Source organism: Vipera ursinii (assembly GCF_947247035.1).
Source record: "Vipera ursinii genome assembly, chromosome: Z".
NCBI classification, from domain to species: domain Eukaryota; kingdom Metazoa; phylum Chordata; class Lepidosauria; order Squamata; family Viperidae; genus Vipera; species Vipera ursinii.
In genome coordinates this window covers 18,440,683-18,461,825 of record NC_139517.1, presented here as the reverse complement: position 1 = coordinate 18,461,825, position 21,143 = coordinate 18,440,683, and the positions used below count along the sequence as shown (strand labels likewise).

At 42.8% G+C, this 21,143-nt stretch overlaps 1 protein-coding gene across 2 annotated transcripts; it reads right to left on the bottom strand.

The window, feature by feature from the left end:
* Positions 1 to 280: 280 nt before the first annotated feature.
* On the bottom strand, positions 281 to 19,853 carry LOC310649814 (apoptosis regulator BAX-like). 2 transcript variants are annotated; one of them, XM_083378607.1, is made up of 6 exons: positions 19,607 to 19,853; positions 10,950 to 10,998; positions 9,777 to 9,944; positions 5,922 to 6,057; positions 5,704 to 5,808; positions 281 to 3,613 (listed from the first exon to the last, which is right to left on the bottom strand). In XM_083378607.1, the coding sequence occupies exons 1-6, from the start codon at positions 19,662 to 19,664 to the stop codon at positions 3,512 to 3,514; spliced, it is 618 nt and encodes a 205-aa protein (XP_083234733.1). In that variant the 5' UTR covers positions 19,665 to 19,853; the 3' UTR covers positions 281 to 3,511. The 2 variants fall into 2 exon arrangements, with proteins under 2 accessions (XP_083234733.1, XP_083234734.1); XM_083378608.1 differs by lacking the exon at positions 19,607 to 19,853 and adding an exon at positions 12,859 to 12,949.
* Positions 19,854 to 21,143: the final 1,290 nt, after the last annotated feature.

Genomic DNA, 21,143 nt, shown 5'->3' with positions numbered 1-21,143 from the left:
CACCACCCCGGTCCAGTAAATTCACACTCCTGGACTCTTTTACTTCACAATTCCAAAATTATTATATTATGAAAATCCACAGCACCCCAAAATACTTTAAAGAATGGCAACAGAAGCCTCAGCGTTCACAAACCCATGTTGTTATGTATTGTTCTGCTTCTGGCCCTTCTGAAAAAAAAATGGAATTTGCCCAATCTATCTAAGCCCAACCCTTAATGGCAATTCATTCCCTCCCTAGCCCAGCCCCCTGAGGTAACAAAACCCCTCCCCAATATAATTATTCAAGTACAGTTAATTAATATTGACCCCATCCTGCCTCCATTGCATTCACTGCCCCCAAAGCTTATGTCTCATTTCATTTCTCCAGCCACAACTTGTAACGTCCGGCTGAACCAGTGTGCTTGGATGAGTAGAAGGGCCATTAGCTGGCTAAATCTGGAAAGGATGACTAAAGAGATCCCAGGCGTTAGCCTAGCTTGATGCACTACCAAAATATAAACTGATGGAAGAATGTAAAATGTTACCAGGATGTCTGACAGGGATACCTCACTTAGAATTAGCAAGAGGATGGAGAATAAAGCAGGTACCCTTAAAAATCTTCTGCCACTGGCTTGGCCATAACCATTTCTTTGCAACACTGAGAATGATCTGAAAGAATTCCTTGACTTCTACTTGAGGGTTGCCACCTATCAGTGTCTGTCAGATTTGGCAGTCCTAGCATTATCAAATGATAGCTTATGTTGGCTTGGTTCACAAAATGTGAGGAGAAGGAAGCCACAAGTGGCAGGGAGGGGGGCAGTTTAAACCCCATGTGCCAGCTTTTTTTTTTTTTACTCAAATCTCTGATGGATGGGATCATCTGAATTCTCAATGGTTGTTATCTTAGCTCTTTGACCTGGAAGCATCTGCCATTTGAAGGTACAGCATCGGGTGAAAAGAATCCTAGATGGCAACCTTATTGTGGGGGGAAGAACGTAAGGGGGTTCAAACTGGCATACATGCTTCGTCACTAGCAGAGATTACTTGCTCAGTGCATCACATGAACAGGGCTTGGACTAAGCTATGTGAAAGACACCAATAGTCTAACCCAGAGGTGGGGAATATATGGCCCCTTTATGACTTGTGGACTTCAACTCCCAGAACTCCTGGGCCAGCCTGGCTGGCTCAGTAATTCTTGGAGTTGAAGTCCACAAGTCATAAAAGGGCCGTAGTTTCCCATCCCTGGTAAACCCAATGTAGAATAGCACAGCTACTAACTACGCCGTCTTCCATTCCCTGCAGCTAAAACAACAAAGATGTTGTGACAGCAACAGGGAAAACTGATGACCCAAAATCACCTAATAAACAGTAGAACTGGGATTGCTGATTATTATTAAAAAAATTTTTGCCTCTCACTTCGCTTGATAAATCAAACAACTTCAGTACCCGAGCTCTTGATCAAATAGTTCAACAATGTATTATTTGGCCCGCCCCCTCTAGTTTCAACTGGAATTCCAAGGCAAATGCTGTAAAGAAGTATAAAGACACATTTTGATTATCCGTTGATTGACAGGAAGATAAAGGAAAAAAGAATGTAAACACTTTTGGGGAAAAATTCAAAGCAGGGGTGGGAATCTGTGGCCTCCTCATTAGAGGCTGCTGAAGTACAATTCCCAGCAACACCCACCATGGCAGCTGAGGCAGTTGGGATTTTTAATTCAGCAATATCCTCCAGTTCAGTGTTTCTCAACCTTGGCAACTGGAAGATGTGCAGACTTCAATTCTCAGAATTCTGGTTGGGGAATTCTGCAAGTTGAAATCCAGGTGTCTTTTAAGTCGCTGAGTTTGCAAAACATTGATCTGGAGGATTGTAAATCCCTATTCCAGATCAGAGAATGGTAAAATAGTTCCTGCACACCAATAAATATCAACATGAAGTCCATAATCCAAAATGGGTATCAATATGTGGGCATACCTTTGGGGGCATATATGCAGATGCTCCATCTTTAGCACATAGATCTGCAGTCACAATGTTTAGCATTGCACACGCGAACATTAAGAGCCGAAAAAGCAAAAAAAAAAAAAAAAAACCACAATAGTCACATGCAGCCAAATGTCTCAACCGTTATCACAGCTATAATGAGATACAAAGTACTAAGACATGGTAGAAGAGAGTGTGATTTGATGGAATTTCTGGAGATTTCTTTTTTATTTGGCTGAGTCTAAAGACTAAGAAACCCCACGGGTGATTCAACTCAACAAGTTCCCTCAACTTGGCCCCCTCCAAATGGATTAAGACTGCAACTTCCAGAATTCCCAACCAGCATATTATCTGAGAAACTTCCAGAAGTCACAAGGTTGGGGAAAGCTGAGGTAAAATACAGTAATGGAGAAGCGAGCAATGGAAAAAAAAACTCTCTTGTAGAATAAATAGATCAGAAGCCGTTTGCATCCTCTCTTCTTCATTTCTGGACTCAAATCTCCAAGGCAAGTGAAAAGTTAATTTCTATGAGGACAGAATGAAGCAGTCAAGGGAAAGGAATCTTCCAGTCATTTAGTCTCAGTCTTGCAATGTCTTCTGTGTTCCACTTGGAGGCATGTTGCTTTTATAAAGCATTTTTCTAACCTTTTGTGTTTTTTTGGACTGGGGACGGACCCATTTAGATTAGAACATGTTTCTATTTAGCGTTCCCTCAGAGAATGTCTATGGAGAAACACAGATCTGGCAGAACGAAAGATGGCTTCCAAATTCTCATTTTCCAGCAATGCAGTTCCTTTGTAGAAAGTCAGCCCTAAAAGTCCTGTTGCTAAATAGTTGCTAAAGACTCGTAAAGGTTTCCTCTACTTTGATTGTGACCAGATCAGTGATCTGAGTTTCTTTTATAAAAAAAAAGTAGATGTACCAGCAGAAGTGTAATTTATTCTACTATGCAAAGTTTAGTAAGGGGGAAAAAACTTGGTTTTCTATCAGGATATTGCCAAAATTCAGCTTCTGTTCAAGGAAAGGAAAATATAAAATTATCAAAACTTGTTTGCACGGATCCCTTAGAAAACATCTAATCTGAGGAATGCTGAAACAAATGCATTGCTATGATTGTTGGCAGAAGAAATCTGGGATTAATCTTCCAAAAAAACAGTATAAACATCCAGCAAGTTATTCACAAGCCGCTGGCAGAGAGAACAAGCCACCGGCATCGTTCACCTTGTTCCCCGTCATTGTTTCAAAACTAGAGAATCTTAACGTCTTCGGACCTCGTAAGTCCAAGAGGCTGATTGATTGGAGAAAGCAAAGCGAGAAGTACACACCTCATCAAAAGAGAAAAAGTGTGCACCTTTTTTTGAAGAAAAAAAAAAGGCACCAAATATGAGCAACAGCATTTGTTTTAAAAAAAAAGCTCCCCAACACAGGTCTGAAAAGGAATCCTGGAACGGTTTTTTTCTTTCTTGCTTAGGAAATGGGGGTGGGGGGAACCTGCCCCTCCCCCACTTGTTCTTGTAATGAAGAGGTCCTCCCTGTGGAGGGGGCTGAGGATTAAGACATCTTCCAGAAGGTCAGTGAGGCAGTCAAGACCCCCGCAGCAAAGACAGCAATGGTTTGCCAAGTGGGGGTGCCGAAAAATGAGAGCAGGCCATCCTGGAAGGGACAAACAACAAAAGGAGGGAGAAAAGACGTCTTACGGTAAAACAAAGACACATTTACAGCAATACAGGTAATCCTCATCTTATGGCCTTACGTGGCTTACGATGGGCCCTGCAAAAGGTACTGACAGCCTGGTTTTGAAGTTCTGACAGCCGCAAGTCACGGGACCTGCATTTCAGGGGCTAGGCAACTGGCTCACCTTTATGGCCATTTGACGTGTCCTACTGGCATGTGACTGCAATGCCGAAAATTCCCGTTTACTTCCACTTTGGGGTAAAAAGGCCCCAGAGCAAACAACTGGTTCACTTAATGACCGTGGCATTCACTTAATGACTGTGCAAAAGAAAAAAAAAGGCCGAACAATTGGATTGGCCTCTTTACGACTGCCTTGAGTTATGATTGTAAGGTCAGGTTCCATTACAGTCATAAGCTGAGGACTACCCGTACAAGCCTCAAGGTAAGAATGTCATGTTTACAGTTGTCCCATGAAAGCCCATCTCCTTCTGCATTTCTATCTTCACAGCAATCTTGTGAAGGAGACCGGGCTGAGGCCCAGCACCTCTGAAACATCCAGCAATGGTGGTCTCGATCTGTCTACTCCCCCCAACCCCGCCAGGGTCAACCCCTGAACCCACACAGGCAGTCTTTGTTTCCCAGTTATGGTTATGGGGAAAGAAATTTTTTAAACAAAAATCCATGACGCCTGAAAATTTTGAGATGGCACAAACTCAAGAACTGTTCAGGTTCTCCAGAATGTTGATACAGGAATTGTTCAGCTGGGAGAAAATACATACAAGGAGGGAGTGAGGAGACGGGAGCTTTTTAAGAACACTTCGCAGTTCACATCTCCCCTCTTTTTGTTGTTAAATATAAACAGGAATTTTAATTATTTGATAGTCTCTGCTCTCGAGTGAACTACTAAGATCAATGTGACCAGTTCTCACCACATGCTAAAACCACCATGTGATTTGCCTGGCTTTGACTCAGTCTGTATGAATTCAGCAATTTTTAAAGCCATAGTATATGGCTTAGTTGTGCTGTACACACTCAGAACTGTGGATTACTATACCATATGGTTAAGTAAATCTTAGCTTAGTGCGCCATGCAAACTCATCTCTATGTACAGTATGCTTGTGTTGAGAATTAACTATACTGCACAAAGCTTCAGTTCGTGGGCCCTGGAGTTTTTGGTATTAAAAAACTGAAATCTGCTCAAATCTTTGACAAAAGTTTTCTTATCTGAAGGAAGTCAACGTAAAGCCCCTGTAAACTCTAAATCGGGGGTCCTCAACCATGGCAACTTTAAGACTTATGGACTTCAACTCCCAGAATTCTGGAAGTTGAAGTCCACAAGTCTTAAAGTTGCCATGGTTGAGACCCCTATTCTAAATGACATTTGAACTGTAAATGAGAGCCAGCTTGATGTAGTGGTTAAGGTGCTGGCCTAGAAACCAGGAGTCTGTGAGTTCTAGTCCCACCTTAGGCATGAAAGCTGGCTGGGTGACTCACAGCCCAGGAGACTGTGAGTTGTAGTCCTGTTTTAGGCATGAAATCTGACTGGGTGAATTTGTGCAATCACTTTCTCTCAGCCCAACCCATCTCAAAAAGATGGTTGTGGGGAAAATAGGAGGAGGAAGGATTATGCACGTTTGCCGCCTTGAGTTACTTATAAAGTACTAAAGCTGGCATAAGGTAAAGGTAAAGGTTCCCCCGTACTTGCGTGCTAGTCGTTTCCGACTCTAAGGGCCGGTGCTCATCTCGGTTTCAAAGTTGAAGAGTCAGCGCTTGTCCGAGGACGTCTCCGTGGTCATGTGGCCGGCATGACGAGACGCCAAAGGTGCACGGAACGCTGTTACCTTCCCACCGTAGTGGTCCCTATTTTTCTACTTGCATTTTTACATGCTTTCAAACTGCTAGGTTGGCAGAAGCTGGGACGAGTAACAGGCGCTCACTCTGTTACGCGGCACTCGGGATTCGACCCGCCAATCTGCTGACCTTCTGATCAACAAAAGCTCAGCATCCTAACCCACTGAGCCACCGTGTCCCTATAAAGCTGGCATAAAAAGTCTAATAAGTAAACTCACCCATCCTCCTTGGGCTTGGATCCAGGACAGGACATGTTCCTGGATATATTCCATAGTCCAGCTAATAACAGTCCTTAGGAGCTCTGGTAATTTACTGCACACTACCTATTGAAAAATGACAAAACTGCCAAGTAAGTCCATGAAAAAGGAAGCCAAGAATGGACAGCAACTGGGAAAGGTGTCTCAAAAAACGGGATGACTAGAAATGACATACTTACCTTTAGGATCAACTTGCATGCAAAATAAAACAATGCCACCACACGGCCCCAGTTAAAAGCACCATCCGAGAACATCTCAGCAGCCACTCGAAAGAAAACTTCCTTGGGGGGGTACATCTGAACCTGTTCTATCATCCTGTAGGGTGCAGCAAAAAACAGCCTAAGTTAGATAGTCTCAGTTGAATATTGGGAGAAGCTCCCTGAGCCTAATACAGCGCGGTTTTTTTTTTAAAAAATGACCCAAGCAGAATTAAATTTTGGCCTCTGTAAAACTAAGCTCTTCGAAGTCATTTGTAGGAAATTTACCAGACCTGGAAGCAGAAAGTGAGAGGGTTGTCAAGTTGAACAGAAATAGGAAGCTTTTTATTCATTCATTCATTTATTTGGATTCTGCCTGCATTATTTTCGCAAATAACTCCAGGCAGCGAACATATCCAACACACCTTCCTCTACAACAACAACCCTGTGAGGTGGGTTGGGCCTATACATACATACATACATACACACATAAATATATATGAGAGCAAAGCAGCTTGAAATAGCTATACCAGTCTCCCTTTAATTCTTTGTTAGTAATCCAAATTGAATATAAAAATTATTGTCACAGTAGCGACAATGGATGGCCTGTGGATGGCCCTAGTTTGCGCTGATACAGGCAAAAGATATTTCTCCCCATATTTGGGTCGACAGGGTGTATCAAAAAATAATAATACTCAAGACATTTCTCCTCCCCTGGTCTCTTCCCTCCCTGATACAGCTGACAAAGTGAGAAAGAGCCCATGGCCTAGAGGTCAACACAGCTGCCTAACGTGCAAACAGCCCAGGTTCCAATCTCAGAAGGGTGTGGCTGGCTGATGAGAGCAAAGCAGCTTGAAATAGTCATACCAGTCTCCCTTTAATTCTTTGTTAGCAATCCAAATTTATTTATTTATTTATATGTATATATGTATGTATGTATGTATGTATTCCTTGATAAGATTAAAAATGCAAATCCCAGGCATGTTAAAATTAACAAACTAAGCGAACACTGGGATGAAATAAGAAAAACTAAAACAGTTTTTATTGCTAAAAGATCAAGCTTTCATTGGCTAGCTGCCAATGTCGTCGTCAGGATGGAAACGCTGGGGTGGGGAGATCGCGTTTATACTGTTGGTGTCTGCATTCCGCTCATGGAGCACGTCACCGGTCTGTTTGTTGAGGTCGGCCGTATTTCTTTGAGTTGTCGCGCATCCGTTTTTGGGGGATTTAGTTGTCTCTGGGTATCTGTTGTCAAGAGTGAACTGCTGATAGTTCCATGTGTTGTAGCCATAGCTCTAGTCATTGCCCGTGTTCTCATACCAGAGGTCCTAAATGGTTGTTGCTCTTCTTCCCTGTGTTCTACATTGCAGGGTGGTTGTGTGTTGGTGCAATCTTGATTTTGATACAATGAGGCGCTCTGTGAATGCTTGCGCTGTTTGTCTTCATATTGCGCATGTCGTTCCTCTTCCCAATTCCTTAGTGCCTGGTATGCAGGGGGGAGATCTATGTTCCGGTTGAGAGGAGTGGTTTGAAAACCAAGCTTCCTTAAAAAAGCGGCCGCCTTTAGAGTTGTCACTGGCAATTGCCTCGGTCCGTTAGATTAAAGACGTGGTTATGTGTAGGTGTACCCACACCTGTGAAAGTTGTTCTTGTCTTCTAATAATGAGCTTGTGTTCATGCACCCTAGTCCTCAGTCGCCTGAACCAAACGAGGTGCATGGACATCCACCTCCTTCACCCACGATGCCTATGTATGTATGTATGTATGTATGTATGTATGTATGTATGTTGTTAGTTGCAAAGTTGTGTCCGACCCATTGCGACCCCATGGACAATGTTCCTGCAGGCCTTCCTGTCCTCTACCATCTTCTGGAGTCCATTTAGGCTCACACCTATTGCTTCAGGGACTCCATCCAGCCACCTCATTCTCTGTCGTCCCCTTCTTCTCTTGCCCTCAATTAGGCTCTTCTCCAGTGAGTCCTTCCTTCTCACTAGGTGGCCAAAGTATTTGAGTTTTAGCTTCAGGATCTGGCCTTCTAAAGAGCAGTCAGGGTTGATCTCCTCTAGGACTGACCGGTTTGATCGCCTTGCAGTCCAAGGGACTCGCAAGAGTCTTCTCCAGCACCATAGTTCAAAGGCCTCCATTCTTTGGTGCTCAGCCTTTCTTATGGTCCAACTTTCACAGCCATACATTGGAACTGGGATATTTAACTTATTAATACATGTTAAATTCCTTTCTCTCTACCTCGTTTTTCTAGCCATTGATAAAAGTTATCCCATGTTCTAAAATATACTGACTCTTCTCTCTCTTTCATTTTCAATGCCAATTTATCCATTTCTGCACAATCTAATTTTTTTTAATTAACTCTTCCTCCATTGGTAAATCTTCATTTTTCCAATTTTGAGCGAATACAATTCTTGCTGCAGTTGACACATGTAAAACTAGATATCTAAACTGTTTCTCATAATTTCCTGCAATTATGCTTAACAAAAATAATTCTGGATTAATGGCTAAAGTGGTTCTTGAACTCACCGTCTCCCACTTTCTACCCTGGTGCCTTAACCAGTAGATCAAACTGGCTCTCTTTTGCCCTCTCGCTTTTGCCATCCAGACACCTTCCTAAAGGTGCTGGGACTACAATTCCCTGCTGATAAAACTTTTGTGTGTGAAGAACCAGGTAGATTAAAAATTGCATTATCCAATTAAGTCAAATTTCCTCTAAGAGACTCCCAGGCTCAATTAGCATCAAACTGGCAATATCAAATAAATGCATAATATTCCTAGTCCTGGTACGCCTGCCTTGCAACACTCAATCCAGAGCAATTCACGTGGCATTAGTTTTGGCTTGGGGGCTCCTACCAAAAATTATTCATATAATTATTTTAAAAATTGTCCAAGTGTATCTGTACTCTGTATAGGATTTGTTAGACTACAGTCTTCTGTAACAATTTAAATGGCATTTGATCAACTAATCTAGCCAATTATATAGGCTTTAATTTAATTTTTATTGTACAATGCTCTGCACACTGCACTACTTAAATATAAATAAAACTAATTGATTGATTTAATCAATTCAAGATTACACAGAGGTGTCAAAGGGATTAACAGAAGACAGAAAAGCAATAACTATATGAATGCAAAGCTTACTTCTGTCAGGCAGAAGACGAATAGCTGATATATATTTGAACTCCGGGGATTTTAGCAACTGTTCAAAACTACCATCCCCGTCAAAAGGTACTTAAGGTATGACCTGGATTTCAAAGTTCCAATGGCAGCACCAGCCTCCAGCAGTCATGTGATTACATTTTGGGTGCCTGGTAACTGGCCCACATTTATGGTCATCTGTAGCTTCCAAGGTTACATGACCACAAAGTACCCTGTGTGGTGTGTTTTTCGCTGGAAACTGGCGTTTACTTCCAGCTTCTGACAAAATCCGCCCCCATTAAGGACAATGGGCTCACTTTATAACTATGACAATATAAATATATCATAAAATTAGGTCAGGTCTGACGGGTGCCTCAACTTATGACCGTCATGATATATGATGGAAATTCTGGGGTCTACTGCATTTAAGTCAAGGTCTACCTAGAGTTCTCCCCCCCTCCCCCAACCGTTAATGTTGTTCAGAAGTGTTCTTGAATAATGGGACTGCAAATAACAATTTAGATCAGGGGTCTTCAAACTTGGCCCTTTGATGACTTGTGGACTGGCTGAGGAATTCTGGGAGTTGAAGTCCACAAGTCATCAAAGGGCCAAGTTTGAAGACCCCTGATTTAGATCTTTTGAAGAAATAATGGCGGCAATGGTGGCACCGCAGTCGCTGCCGCCAAAACGTACCTCTGCAGCTCTGTGTTTCCATCCAGCTCATCTCCAATCCGGCGCAGGCACTCGCTTAGTGATTTGGTGTTGGGATTACAAGCCTGAGCCTCTGAATTGTCCAGCTCTGCCATCGTCACCTCAATGCGTTCCGAATCTCCGCAGCACTGGACTCGGTCCCTGATAAAGCTGAAACGGGGTCCAAATGTAATAAAATAAATGTAATGAATGTAATAAAATGTAATAAATGTAATAAAATAAATCATGCAAACATTTTCAGCCTGAGATCTCAACCAGCTTTGTCCTTGCAGGTCTTTGCAGAAGAATCAGCAGCTCAAAGTCACAGCTTTATTGCTAGGCCCTCCAAGAGGGGAAATATGTGCCTCTAGAGCAGGGGTCGGTCTCCAACCTGTGGGCTGTAGCCCGCTACCGGATTGTGGCCAGTTGGCTACTGGGCTGTGTGAGTGGCTGGCTGGTGCATGCGTGCGTGCATGCATGCACCGCCCCACTCGCATGATCGTCGCTGCAAGCATTACGGGCGTTTGCGGCTCCATGAGAATGTGCTTGTGTTGCCATGAGCATTGTGGGCACTCGTGGCCCATTTGCGCAAGCGTCCACAGCCCCACTTGCGTGAGTGTCACAAGTGCTCACAGCCCCTCGCATGAGTGTTGCGGGCGCCCACAGCCCCTCGCATGAGTGTTGCGGATGCTCATGGCCCCACTTGTGTGTCGCAGGTGCTCATGTCTCCTTTGCGTGAGCAATGGGTGCTTGTGTGCACACCTGCCCTTCCCACAAAACCATCCTCTTTTCCCCCTCCCTCCTTCGAGCCACCAACCCGGAAAGATTGGGGAATTCTGCTCTAGAGTCCAGGTAGTCCTCAACTTACGACCACAATTGAGTCCAAAATCTATGTTGTTAAGTGAGAAGTTCGGTGAGTTTTGCCCCATGTTATGACTTTTCTCGCCACATTTGCTAAGTGCAACAGTTGCAAGTGTGAAAAACAGCTGTAAGTCGCTTTTTTCACTGCCATTGTAACTTCAAGCGGTCATTAAATGAACTGTGGAAAGTCAAGGACCACCTGTAGTGCGTCTCAACCTTAGCAACTTGAAGATGTGTTGAGTTCAACAACCAGAATTCCACACATCAAGGTTGAGAAACCCTGGTCGAGATATTTGCTGAAAATACAGTACTCACCTTTTGAGAAGAATGGTTCCCGTCTGAAGGATTTGATCTGAACTTGTGCCTGAAAGGTAAAAAAAGCAGCATGAGAATGTGAAGGCAGGTCTCCAGGATCAAAAACAGTAACACGCTCCACCCAGTCCGACATCCTGCTTCACACCATTGAACTACAGGTAGTCCTCGATTTATAGCTGTTTGTTTAATGATTATTCAAAGTTACAATGGCACTGAAAAAACTGACTCGTGATCAGTTCTCGCACTTCTCACTGTTGCCGCAAACCTCACAGTCAGGTGATCAAACTTCAGGGACTTGGCCACCACTTTGCATTTACGATGGTTGCGGTGTCCTGGGATGGTCATCTGCTACCTTCCTAGGCAACTTCTGACCAGCAAAGTCAATAGGGGAAGCCATATTCGCTTAATGACTACATAACTCACGTAACAACTATAGCATTTCGCTTAACAACCAGGGCAAAAAGCTCAAAACACAACTCACTTAGCAACTGCGTTTACTTAGTAATGGAAGTTCTGGGCTTAACTGTGGTCGTACGTCGAGGAGTACCTGCACTGGGATCCCACACTCATTCTCTAATACTCATTTAATCCCTATGACGGTCTGTCGTCACATCTTGCTCAGTGAATGGCAGAAATTAATTGACTGGCACAATAGCACTATGAAATGCTGCCTTTTGACATAGTTTACATGTTTTGTTATGACAAGCCTAATAAATGGCAACAGCTTGAATTGTTTAACACGGTAAGCCAAAACAAAGCTAGGAGGGGTAGCTAATATTAGGGTGGACGGGGAAAAATCCAAAGACTTTGGCTAGAATAGCAGGCAGGAACAAGTAAGATTAAAAATAAGTACAGGTAATTTTCAACTTACGAGCACATTTGAGCCCCAAATTTCTGTTGCTAATTCAGACAATTGTTAAGTGAGTTTTGTCCCATTTTACGACCAGAGTTATTAAGTGAATCACTGTAGTTAAGTTAGTGACACGGTTGTTAAATGAATCCGGCTTCCCCAACTGACTTTGCTTGTCAGAAGGTCGCAAAAGAGGATCGCACGACACCGGGACACTACCAACCGTCATAAATATGAGGCAGCTGCCAAGCGTCTAAATTTTGACCACGTGACCATGGGGATGTGGCAATGATCGTTACGTATGAGAAATGGTCATAGACCACTTTTTTTCAGTGCCCTTGTAACTTTGGATGGTCACTAAACGAACTGTGGTAAGCCGTGGACTGTTTGTAGGGAGAAAAGTTAAGAGCATTCCAACTAGATAAGGAAGACGAAAGAAGTATGTACAGGACACGGTACATCTGGCTCAAGAAGAAATACTCAGATGTCCTCTTGAATCACAAGTTCAACCTATTTCAATAGTGTAAAAAGGTAAAGGTTCCCCCGCACATGCGTGCTAGTCGTTTCCGACTCTAGGGGCCGGTGCTCATCTCTGTTTCAAAGCCGAAGAGCCAGCGCTTGTCCGAGGACGTCTCCGTGGTTGTGTGGCTGGCATGACTAGACGCAGAAGGCGCACGGAACGCTGTTACCTTCCCACCGTAGTGGTCCCTATTTTTCTACTTGCATTTTTACATGCTTTCGAACTGCTAGGTTGGCAGAAGCTGGGACGAGTAACAGGCGCTCACTGTTACGCGGCACTCGGGATTCGACCCGCCAAACTGCCAACCTTCTGATCGACAAGCTCAGCGTCCTAACCCACTGAGCCACCGCATCCCTTCCAATAGTGTAATGTAGCTGAAAAGAATCTGCTGAAGACCATCAAGAGGAGTGTAGTGTCCAGATCACAGGAAGTACAGTAAAACCTCCATAGTTGAGCACTCCTTACACTGACCACTTCCCTAAGGTGACCTAATTTTTGTGGACCGGATATACACTATATGTACACAATAGAAAGCCAACCTCTCTCTATTGACCATCTCTGTAAGTTGTATCTTGACCATCTGGACCTTGACGCACAGTGTTCATTTACTCTCTATAACTTGACCAGTTGAGTCCAGTCTGCATCAAGGGCAAAAAAAAGTAAAAGGCAGAATTGGTAGTAATGAATTTCTTTCAAGAAGAATATCAAAGAATACAATATTTTTGACTTTGATTCAGCAGTAAAAGATGATGAAATCTTTTAACACTGACGAGCATGGACTCTTTTTCAAGCCGATGCCTTTACAGAAGCCTAGTTATGAGGGGTGACAAATGTAAGAGTGGAAAACTTTCTAAAGAATGTTTCACAGTTCTGGTGTACGCTAGCTTGAACCGGAGAGAAGTTAAAACCTTTGGTGATTGGTAAATTGCAAAGCCACACTCATTCAAGAGCCTGCAGCCCAAAAATCTTCCCGTCACCTGGAAATCTAACAAATCTGCATGGATGACTGGTGCCCTATTTGAGAAGTGGATAAGAGGTATTGACCGAGAAATGAAGAAGAAACGGTCCATTCTCCTTGTAGTGGACAATTGTCCTAGCCATCCCCAAGTGAAACATCTTGCAAAGGTGAAACTGAAATTTTTACCTCCAAATACTACATCAAAAATTTAATCTCTCGACCAAGGCACAATCAAATCATTCAAATTGTACTACCAAGCCGAGCTTATGCTGTGGGGTCATGGCTAAAACGCTGGTGCATTTGCGGAAGCAAAATTCTAACCCTAACCCTAAGTTAGGTGAATTGAGTGAGGAGGGCACAGAAATTGCAGATATTCCGAAAGAAGAGGATGTCAGTCATTTGATAATGCAGTTAAAATCATTTGCCATGGAAAAATGCCCACGTATGCTGAGTGATATAGTCAGCATTGAGAGTCCTATCTCCGCTTACCTTCATAAAAAAATAAGGAACAGGCTAAAATTGACCCCCCCCCCGGCCCGGAATGAACTATCAAACCATGAGAAGACAATACACGCGTAAATGTAGGGTTTTGTATGATACAGTATTGTATGAATGATTTTCCTGTTTTCACGACGTGTGTTTCTGTATGACATTCTCTAATAAAAGCCGCACAATAAAATGAGGCACGTGTACACATCAGTACAGTTGTTCCGTATGTTGGACCACTTTCGTTCAGTCCCATGGGTGGTCAACTTTCAGAGGTTTTACTGTAATTGTTCTTTTCTACTCTGCCTTGGTCAGGCCTCAGAGCATTGCGCTGAGGCCTGCACTTGGTAAAACAGGAGCTGGGCTAGGGAAGAACTACCCAGATGGTGAAAGGACTTGAAAGCAAATCCTGTGAGGAATGGTTTAAAGCAGGGGTGAGCAACCTGAAACAGTGAAAGAGCCACTCGGAACCGGTTCCCTCACAAAAGGAAAAACTGGGAGCCGCAAAAAATGTGTGCACATGCGCGCATGCACAGAACAGGGTTTGACTGAAGAGTGGAGCCAAGGCGAGATATGCACCTACCCTGCATATTTGAATTGATTGGTTGAACTTTTTTAGTCCCACTTTTTTTTTTTGGACTGCACATGGCAGAGGACTGGGAGCCACAGGAGACGGCTGAAAGAGCGGCATGCGGCTCCGCGGGTTGCAGACCTGTGGTTTAAAGAACTAGGTATGTTTAGGTTGGAGAAGAAAAAGTGGAGGAGCGGCATGATAGCTATCTTTAAATATATGAAGGGTTGTCACACTGTAGAGCAGGGATGTCAAACCCGCAACGTCACGTGACGTGTTGCGACGTATCGCAACTTTTTTTTTTTTTTTTGCCATTGCCGGCAATGGGGTGGGTGCAGTTTCGCTATGATGCATCCGGCCCGCGGGACGGCAGTTTTGACACCCCTGCTTGTAGAGGGTTAAAGACTATTTTTCCTTGCTCCGAAGGGTAAAAAAAAGCAAATGGGATGAAACGTCTGGGATGTTGATACGAATTAGACATTAGGAAGAACGTGAGAGTCAGAGCTGCTGGTCAATGGAGCAGGTTGTGCATTGCACAGAGTGGTTTCTTCACCTTTCGTGGAGGTTTTCATCCACTAGAGATAGTGTAGGGAGCCTTGCAGTGTCCGAGGGGTTGGAACTGATGAATTGAAACTACAACAATGATGAACAGAAACTTACAGAAGCAAACTTACACAGCAGCATGTGAGTGTTTGCACTCTCTTACATGATTGACTCACTTTGTAACCCTTTTAACCAGGAAACCCCTTTCCCTCAGTTTAGAAGTTACCTGTTGCAAATGTCAATAAAAGAGAAAGAAAAGCTCTCAGCAAGTTCTTCCTTCACCAGTTCTAGCAAATAAACCCATTTCCTTTTTTTTTCATTTCCTTGACTGTGCCACTCATTTCAAGACGGTCTTATCATGACTAATTATTTACCTAGCCGCCTATTTAGCTGTCATTTCATGTGATTGCTTCAAGTATCAGTTCATTATTTTTGTTGTCTCCATAGAACTAATAAGGAAACCATCCAGCCAGAAATAATGTATCTCTAACTTCAACATTCTTCTACCTGGCTCACACAGATGTCAAAAGCACAATTCCCAAGAATCATAGCCACCAGCAGCATCATTGAAACTGGGATCCAATTGTATACAAGGGAACCTGAAGATGGCAAAGCTGCCTTACAGCCATAACATAAAAATAGTTTGACTTACGGTTTCTTACCGAGCTTATGCAGGTAGTCCTTGATTTATGACTGTAATTCAGCCTGGAATTATGGCTGCAAATCATTGCTGGTTGTTAGTTAAAATGGGTCACCTGGTGACCACGCCCAATTTTACAACCTTTTTTTGCAGCAGTCATTAAGTGAATTGTCATAGTTGTTAAGTGAATCTGTTCTCCTCAATGGGTGGAAAATTGAAAGTAAATGCTGGTTTCTGGCAAAAAAAATGTATTAAATTGTAGTCTTGTGACTACAGAACACTGCAAACAGATGTAAGTAACCCTGGGGAGGTCTGTCGTAATTTGGAATAGTCACTAAGCAGCCAGTTGTAAGTTGAGGCCTACCTATACACATATTTGTTATTATTTTGTAAGAGAAAATGCCTTTGGTTCACCTGATGTTAGAGCAATGTGAAACCGAAACCTGCTTTTAAACTATGCTCGGCATGGATAAAGTAGATTTAGTTCGCAAAAAGTTCAGTACTTATCCATTTTTCCCCCTTAACATTTGCCTGTATTCTGGAGAATCTTTGCACATACAAATTCCTACCTCCCATGTTTTCTATTCTGTCACATCTTTCCCATGATCAGCAAAGAATGTGATCTAAAATCTTTGCCTAACAGAATAAATACATCCTTGTCTCTCATTCACTCCAGAGAATGTGCCAGTTAAAAACGTTTGGTTTCACACCAGAATAAAACTGTATTTTCCTGAAATTTCAATACCATCTCTAGCGCCTGGATCCACATACAACATGCCCCAAGTTAAGTCTTCCTGTTTTCCTCACATTTATACCTTGTGCCTTTTTCAACCTTCCTGATCTAAATTTAGATTATAAGTTGCTAACAAGCAGGGACTTGTCCTTTACGTAATGATCACCAACTTGATTTTGATAAAAGTAATGAGACAGATTTACATTGTTTCTAGAGACAGTGATCAACTAGACAGCCAAACAGAACTATTTTCAAAGGCAGCATTCCCCTGAATAATAATCTAAACCAATGTTTCTCAGCCTTGATAACTTTTAAGATGTGTGGACTTTAATTCAAAGAATTCTCCAGGGAACATTCCCTCTGGCTTCTAAGAAATTTTAGATTTCTGTTGTGGCCAAAAAATGATGAATTAGAAATATTGCTATTTAACCTGATTAAGCATGGCCATTTTTTTAAAAAAATAACTAGGTGCTTCATACACATTAGCACTAATATCTGTAGCAAGGACCATTCATTTATTTAGTATGGCTGCCCATCTCTCAACAGAGATTCTGGGTGGCTAAAAGTATTACAACTCAATAAAAACAAACCAGTAACAAATCCAATAAAGGTTATAATAAAAATAAACAGAATACACAAAAAATACACAAAGGGCCACATACGGCAATAGCAAGAACTACAACACGCATCATAATGGCTAGGGAAAAACAAATCCAATTCATATATTAGTTTTGTTGAAGAAATGAAATTTTATTGTCAAAAAGTACAGTGGCAAAATATTAGATACATTTCTAAAATTTAGTAGCTCAGATAAACTTCAATATTGTTAAATAATTTCATTTTGCTAGTTTTGATTTCTGCCTACCAAAAGGATATTTTTGCCTAAAAATGGAGAATATTGTTTCTCGTTTTTTCAAATTTGGAAATGTAGGTGGGAATAAACAAATGTAGTTCAAGTATTAGACTATAAGATCTAAACAGAACTACCAAAGTATATTACCAAACCATGTTAATAGGCAATCAAGATGGATAAAATTGTTTTTCTTTAAAAAAAGTGAGGAACTTATTTAAATCACATTTTAAAATGTTATTGAGATCTTATCTTAGATCTTATCTAATTCAAACACATCAATGTATTCATTTGAACTTTGAATTCTATTTTATGGGCATATTGGTTAATGGTAACCAATTGATTGATCTTGCAGTTGTTAGGGCACTTTGACCAGACACACCATTAAGTTCTTATCTCTTTGTAAAACTGAGAAGACAAAGATGGAGGGAGAAGAAATGGAAGAGACTTGGCCGGGAGAAAGGAGTGGTGGGCGTACACAGTTTCTTAAAATAAATTTCTGAGTTCTGCTAGAGAAAATGTAGGAATTAAATCCTATTGAGACAGCACACCATACAGAATCACTTGAGACTAATTTTTGAATCTCCAGATAAGATGTGTATCAAATGCCACTGAAATTCCATTTTTCAGAAACTGAATCAAAGAGTGCTGAAAAATGTATTTCTATATCAAAGTACAAGAAAGTAATGACTAACGGAACCCAACTAGCGATTTTAAATCAAATCTATCATCCTTTAAACATATTAAATCATCACTCCAAAAGATCTATGTGAAAAGCAAAACTGAATGTGGATGTATGTAACTTATGATTATGAGACAAGAGTCTTATCAAGAGCAAAGTCCCATTACTATTAAAAAAGCATTGCACAGCTACTCCATCTTTTTCTTTATTACTGGATGTCTGTGTGTGGGTGAGAGAGAGAGAGAGGGAGGGAGGGAGGGACGCAAATAACAGTTTTAAAAAATGGATGTATTACAGTTGGAATACATTTGGAGCATTTGCATATTCCATTTAAGAAACAGGAAGCTGAGCACTATAAAATCCTCATCTAGAAACCCCTGACTCCACAGCTTCGTTACAGTACAATTTGTTTTGCTTCCCCTCATTTCATTTGTTAAGAGTTCCAAAGTTTCCCTGCTGATTTTGTGACATTTTAATTCACTTCCTGAAGACACTGCCCTTATACTAGATTTTCAGTTTCTAATTCGATGCTGGCATCCCATCGCCATCTCACGTTTCTCAATCTTTTGTCGTGGCTTTGATTTTCGGGAACTTATTCTAATTCCTTTGCGCACCAGCCACTCGGAATAGAGCGACTACAACAATCTTGACAAGAAAAAGACTATGCGAGGAACCTTTTTCAAACATTTCCAACTGGGTTGCAGCACCTGACATCTGCCTTGGCATTGCCCACTCCCACCCAGAGGTCCGAAAGGGGCATTTTTTCCCCTCAGTCTTGCAATAATCTGGATTTGTCCCTGATGATGATGATAACTTTATTGTCACTTTGAACGTACACCAATCGGCATACATCAAAATGAAATTTCGTTGCATACAATAGATTGATGTACAATCTATTCCTAGTTCTTCATCCTTGTCATCCTCCACGGGGTGGGGTGGGGTGGGGTGAGTGTATTAAGGTAAGGTGGTTTTGTTTTTAATTTGAATCAAGAGTTGCTCTGGAGTCGGGCGGCTTTAGAAATCTAAATCATCAATGACCAGATGATCCTCATCGGAATCCCGCTGGGCATCTTTGGAGCGCTAAATAAAACTCTCCTGCCAACGATAAGATTCACACACACACACACACCCCTATTGTCGTTTCAAAAATCCTGAACTGATTTAGTCACCCCGAGGCAAGGCATCACTTCCAAGCAGGGCTTTTTTTTTTTTTCCTCATAGAAGGCTCAGAACGGAGTTCCAGCACCTTTTTTGGGATGGAACCTTGTAGGGTAGGCACCTTTTTCTTTGACAAAAAAAAAAGCACTGCTTCCAAGGATAAAAGCCTCCATAAATGAAAAGCAGACCCCAAGATTCTCGAGGAGGAAGAGCAACAGAAGCTAAAAAATGCAGCCGAGTGGTGGTGGGTGTTTTTTTTGGGTTTTTGTTTTGTTTCGCCCGCCACTTGAACCTACCTGGCAGGGTTGTCGCACGGACAAAAAAAAAAAACAAAACATGCCCCACGGCCCTGCCCTTCCTCAGCCCCGGCAAGTCTACAACCCACAGCCAGCAGAGGCAAATGGACCCGGCTGGGTGGGGACGGCGACTGTCGGGAGTCGGGAAGGCGCTAGGTTGGAGAGGAGCAGCATCAAGGCGCTCAGGCTAAAAAAAAAAAAAGGGCGAAGGGAGCCATGGAAATCTTCATGCCCGGGCATGCCCTCGTCTTCGGAGAGGCAGCTCGCGCGTGCCTTGGCGTTCAGCCTCCGACAAACTGGCTGGCTCGCTCGCTGGCCCGGCTGCCGCGCCCCGCCTTCCCTCGCTCCCCGAGCCCCCGGCCACGCTCACCCTCCTTGCGAGGCGGGAGCTCCCGCTCTCTCCCGGGACCCGCCGCTGCCGCCGCCATCGCTCCCCTCTACTCAGCTGTGCCCCGACTCCAGGCGGCAACCCGCTTTTATAGAGTCACGTGATCCAGCGGCCGGCAAAAAAAAAAAAAGGGGGGGCAAACAGGCGGGAAAAAAAAAAAGCGAGAGAGGGGGGCGGGAGGGAGGAAAGGAAAGGAAAGAAAAAAACCAAAAAGCAGCGCGGAGAATGGGAGAGGGTCATTGCCGGTCACGTGACGACGAAGCAGCGGGCAGCCGAGAGAGGGAGGGCGGGCTGAAGCCGCGACGTCCTCTTTTTCTTGGTTGCCCGGCTTGAAAGAGCCGAAGGGAATGTGGATGGTGGTGGGGGGAACGTAACCGCGCAAACTTCCGTCGGCTCATGCGCAGAACTTGTTTTGTAGCCAAGGCATATATAAGGGCAGAATCTCCCCCTCTCGGGGGCGGGGCTTCGTGGGTCACGTGACCCCGCTACCGTCGCTCTTCTCTCTCTCTCTCTCTCTCTCAAGGAAGGGGCGAAAGTTGAAGCGATCGTGCGATGCGAAGTAAGGGATCGTCTGATGCGGAGGAGGCAAGGTGACCCCGCCCAGTTCGAAGACAGACTTTGGTTTCCCCCGGCACCGCCAGTAGGGGGCAGCAAAATGAACTTCAATTGGGATTTGCTTCTGCCTAAACGTGCCGGCTTGCGCTAAGATCGCTAAAAAGCTAATCGCGTGGAATTTGGTTCGCACGCTACTGTACACCCCGTCAAAATAGAGTTGACTAGTAGCTTAATGGTTGCGTGAAGTGCTGAGTTTTAAGAATTCTTCGACGAACAAAAAAAAGAAGGCAGGGAGAAGCCTTAGTGCAGGGGTAGGCAACCTCGGCTCTTTTATGACTCATGGACTTCAACTCCCAGAATTCCTGAGCTGGCTCAGGAATTCTGGGAGTTGAAGTCCATGAGTCATAAAAGAGCCGAGGTTGCCTACCCCTGCCTTAGTGAAACTGGGCATAATTCAATAATAAAACATAATTAAAACTGGGTATAATTTCAAATGCAGGAATGGGAAACTTTGTTTTACCCTACATTGATTCTTTTTAAAACATAAATTCGCCTTCTAATCTTGTACTTAACTCTTGCTAATTTTAATCTTAATGCTTTTAAATGTTGTTTTTTTATACTTATGCTTTTATTCTATCCTAAGCAGTCCCAGAGGACGATGAAATGGTTTGCATATGAATTTAATAAGAAAGAAACTAATGGCAATGACAGCCAAATTGCTCGAGTTATTTAGCGTTTGGAAAAAAAATAGATTTGATTCTGTAAACCGCTTAGAGAGGGCTGTAATGCACTGCAAAGAGGTATGTAAGTCTAAGTGCTATTGCTATTATGTGCCATCAAGTGCTATTATGTGCCCTTAGCGACCACGTAGATAACTTTTCTCCATCAGAACGAAGTAATAGATACTCAAAAGTTAAATAAATAAATAAATAAATAAATAATAAAGCACCGGATCAAATAAAGC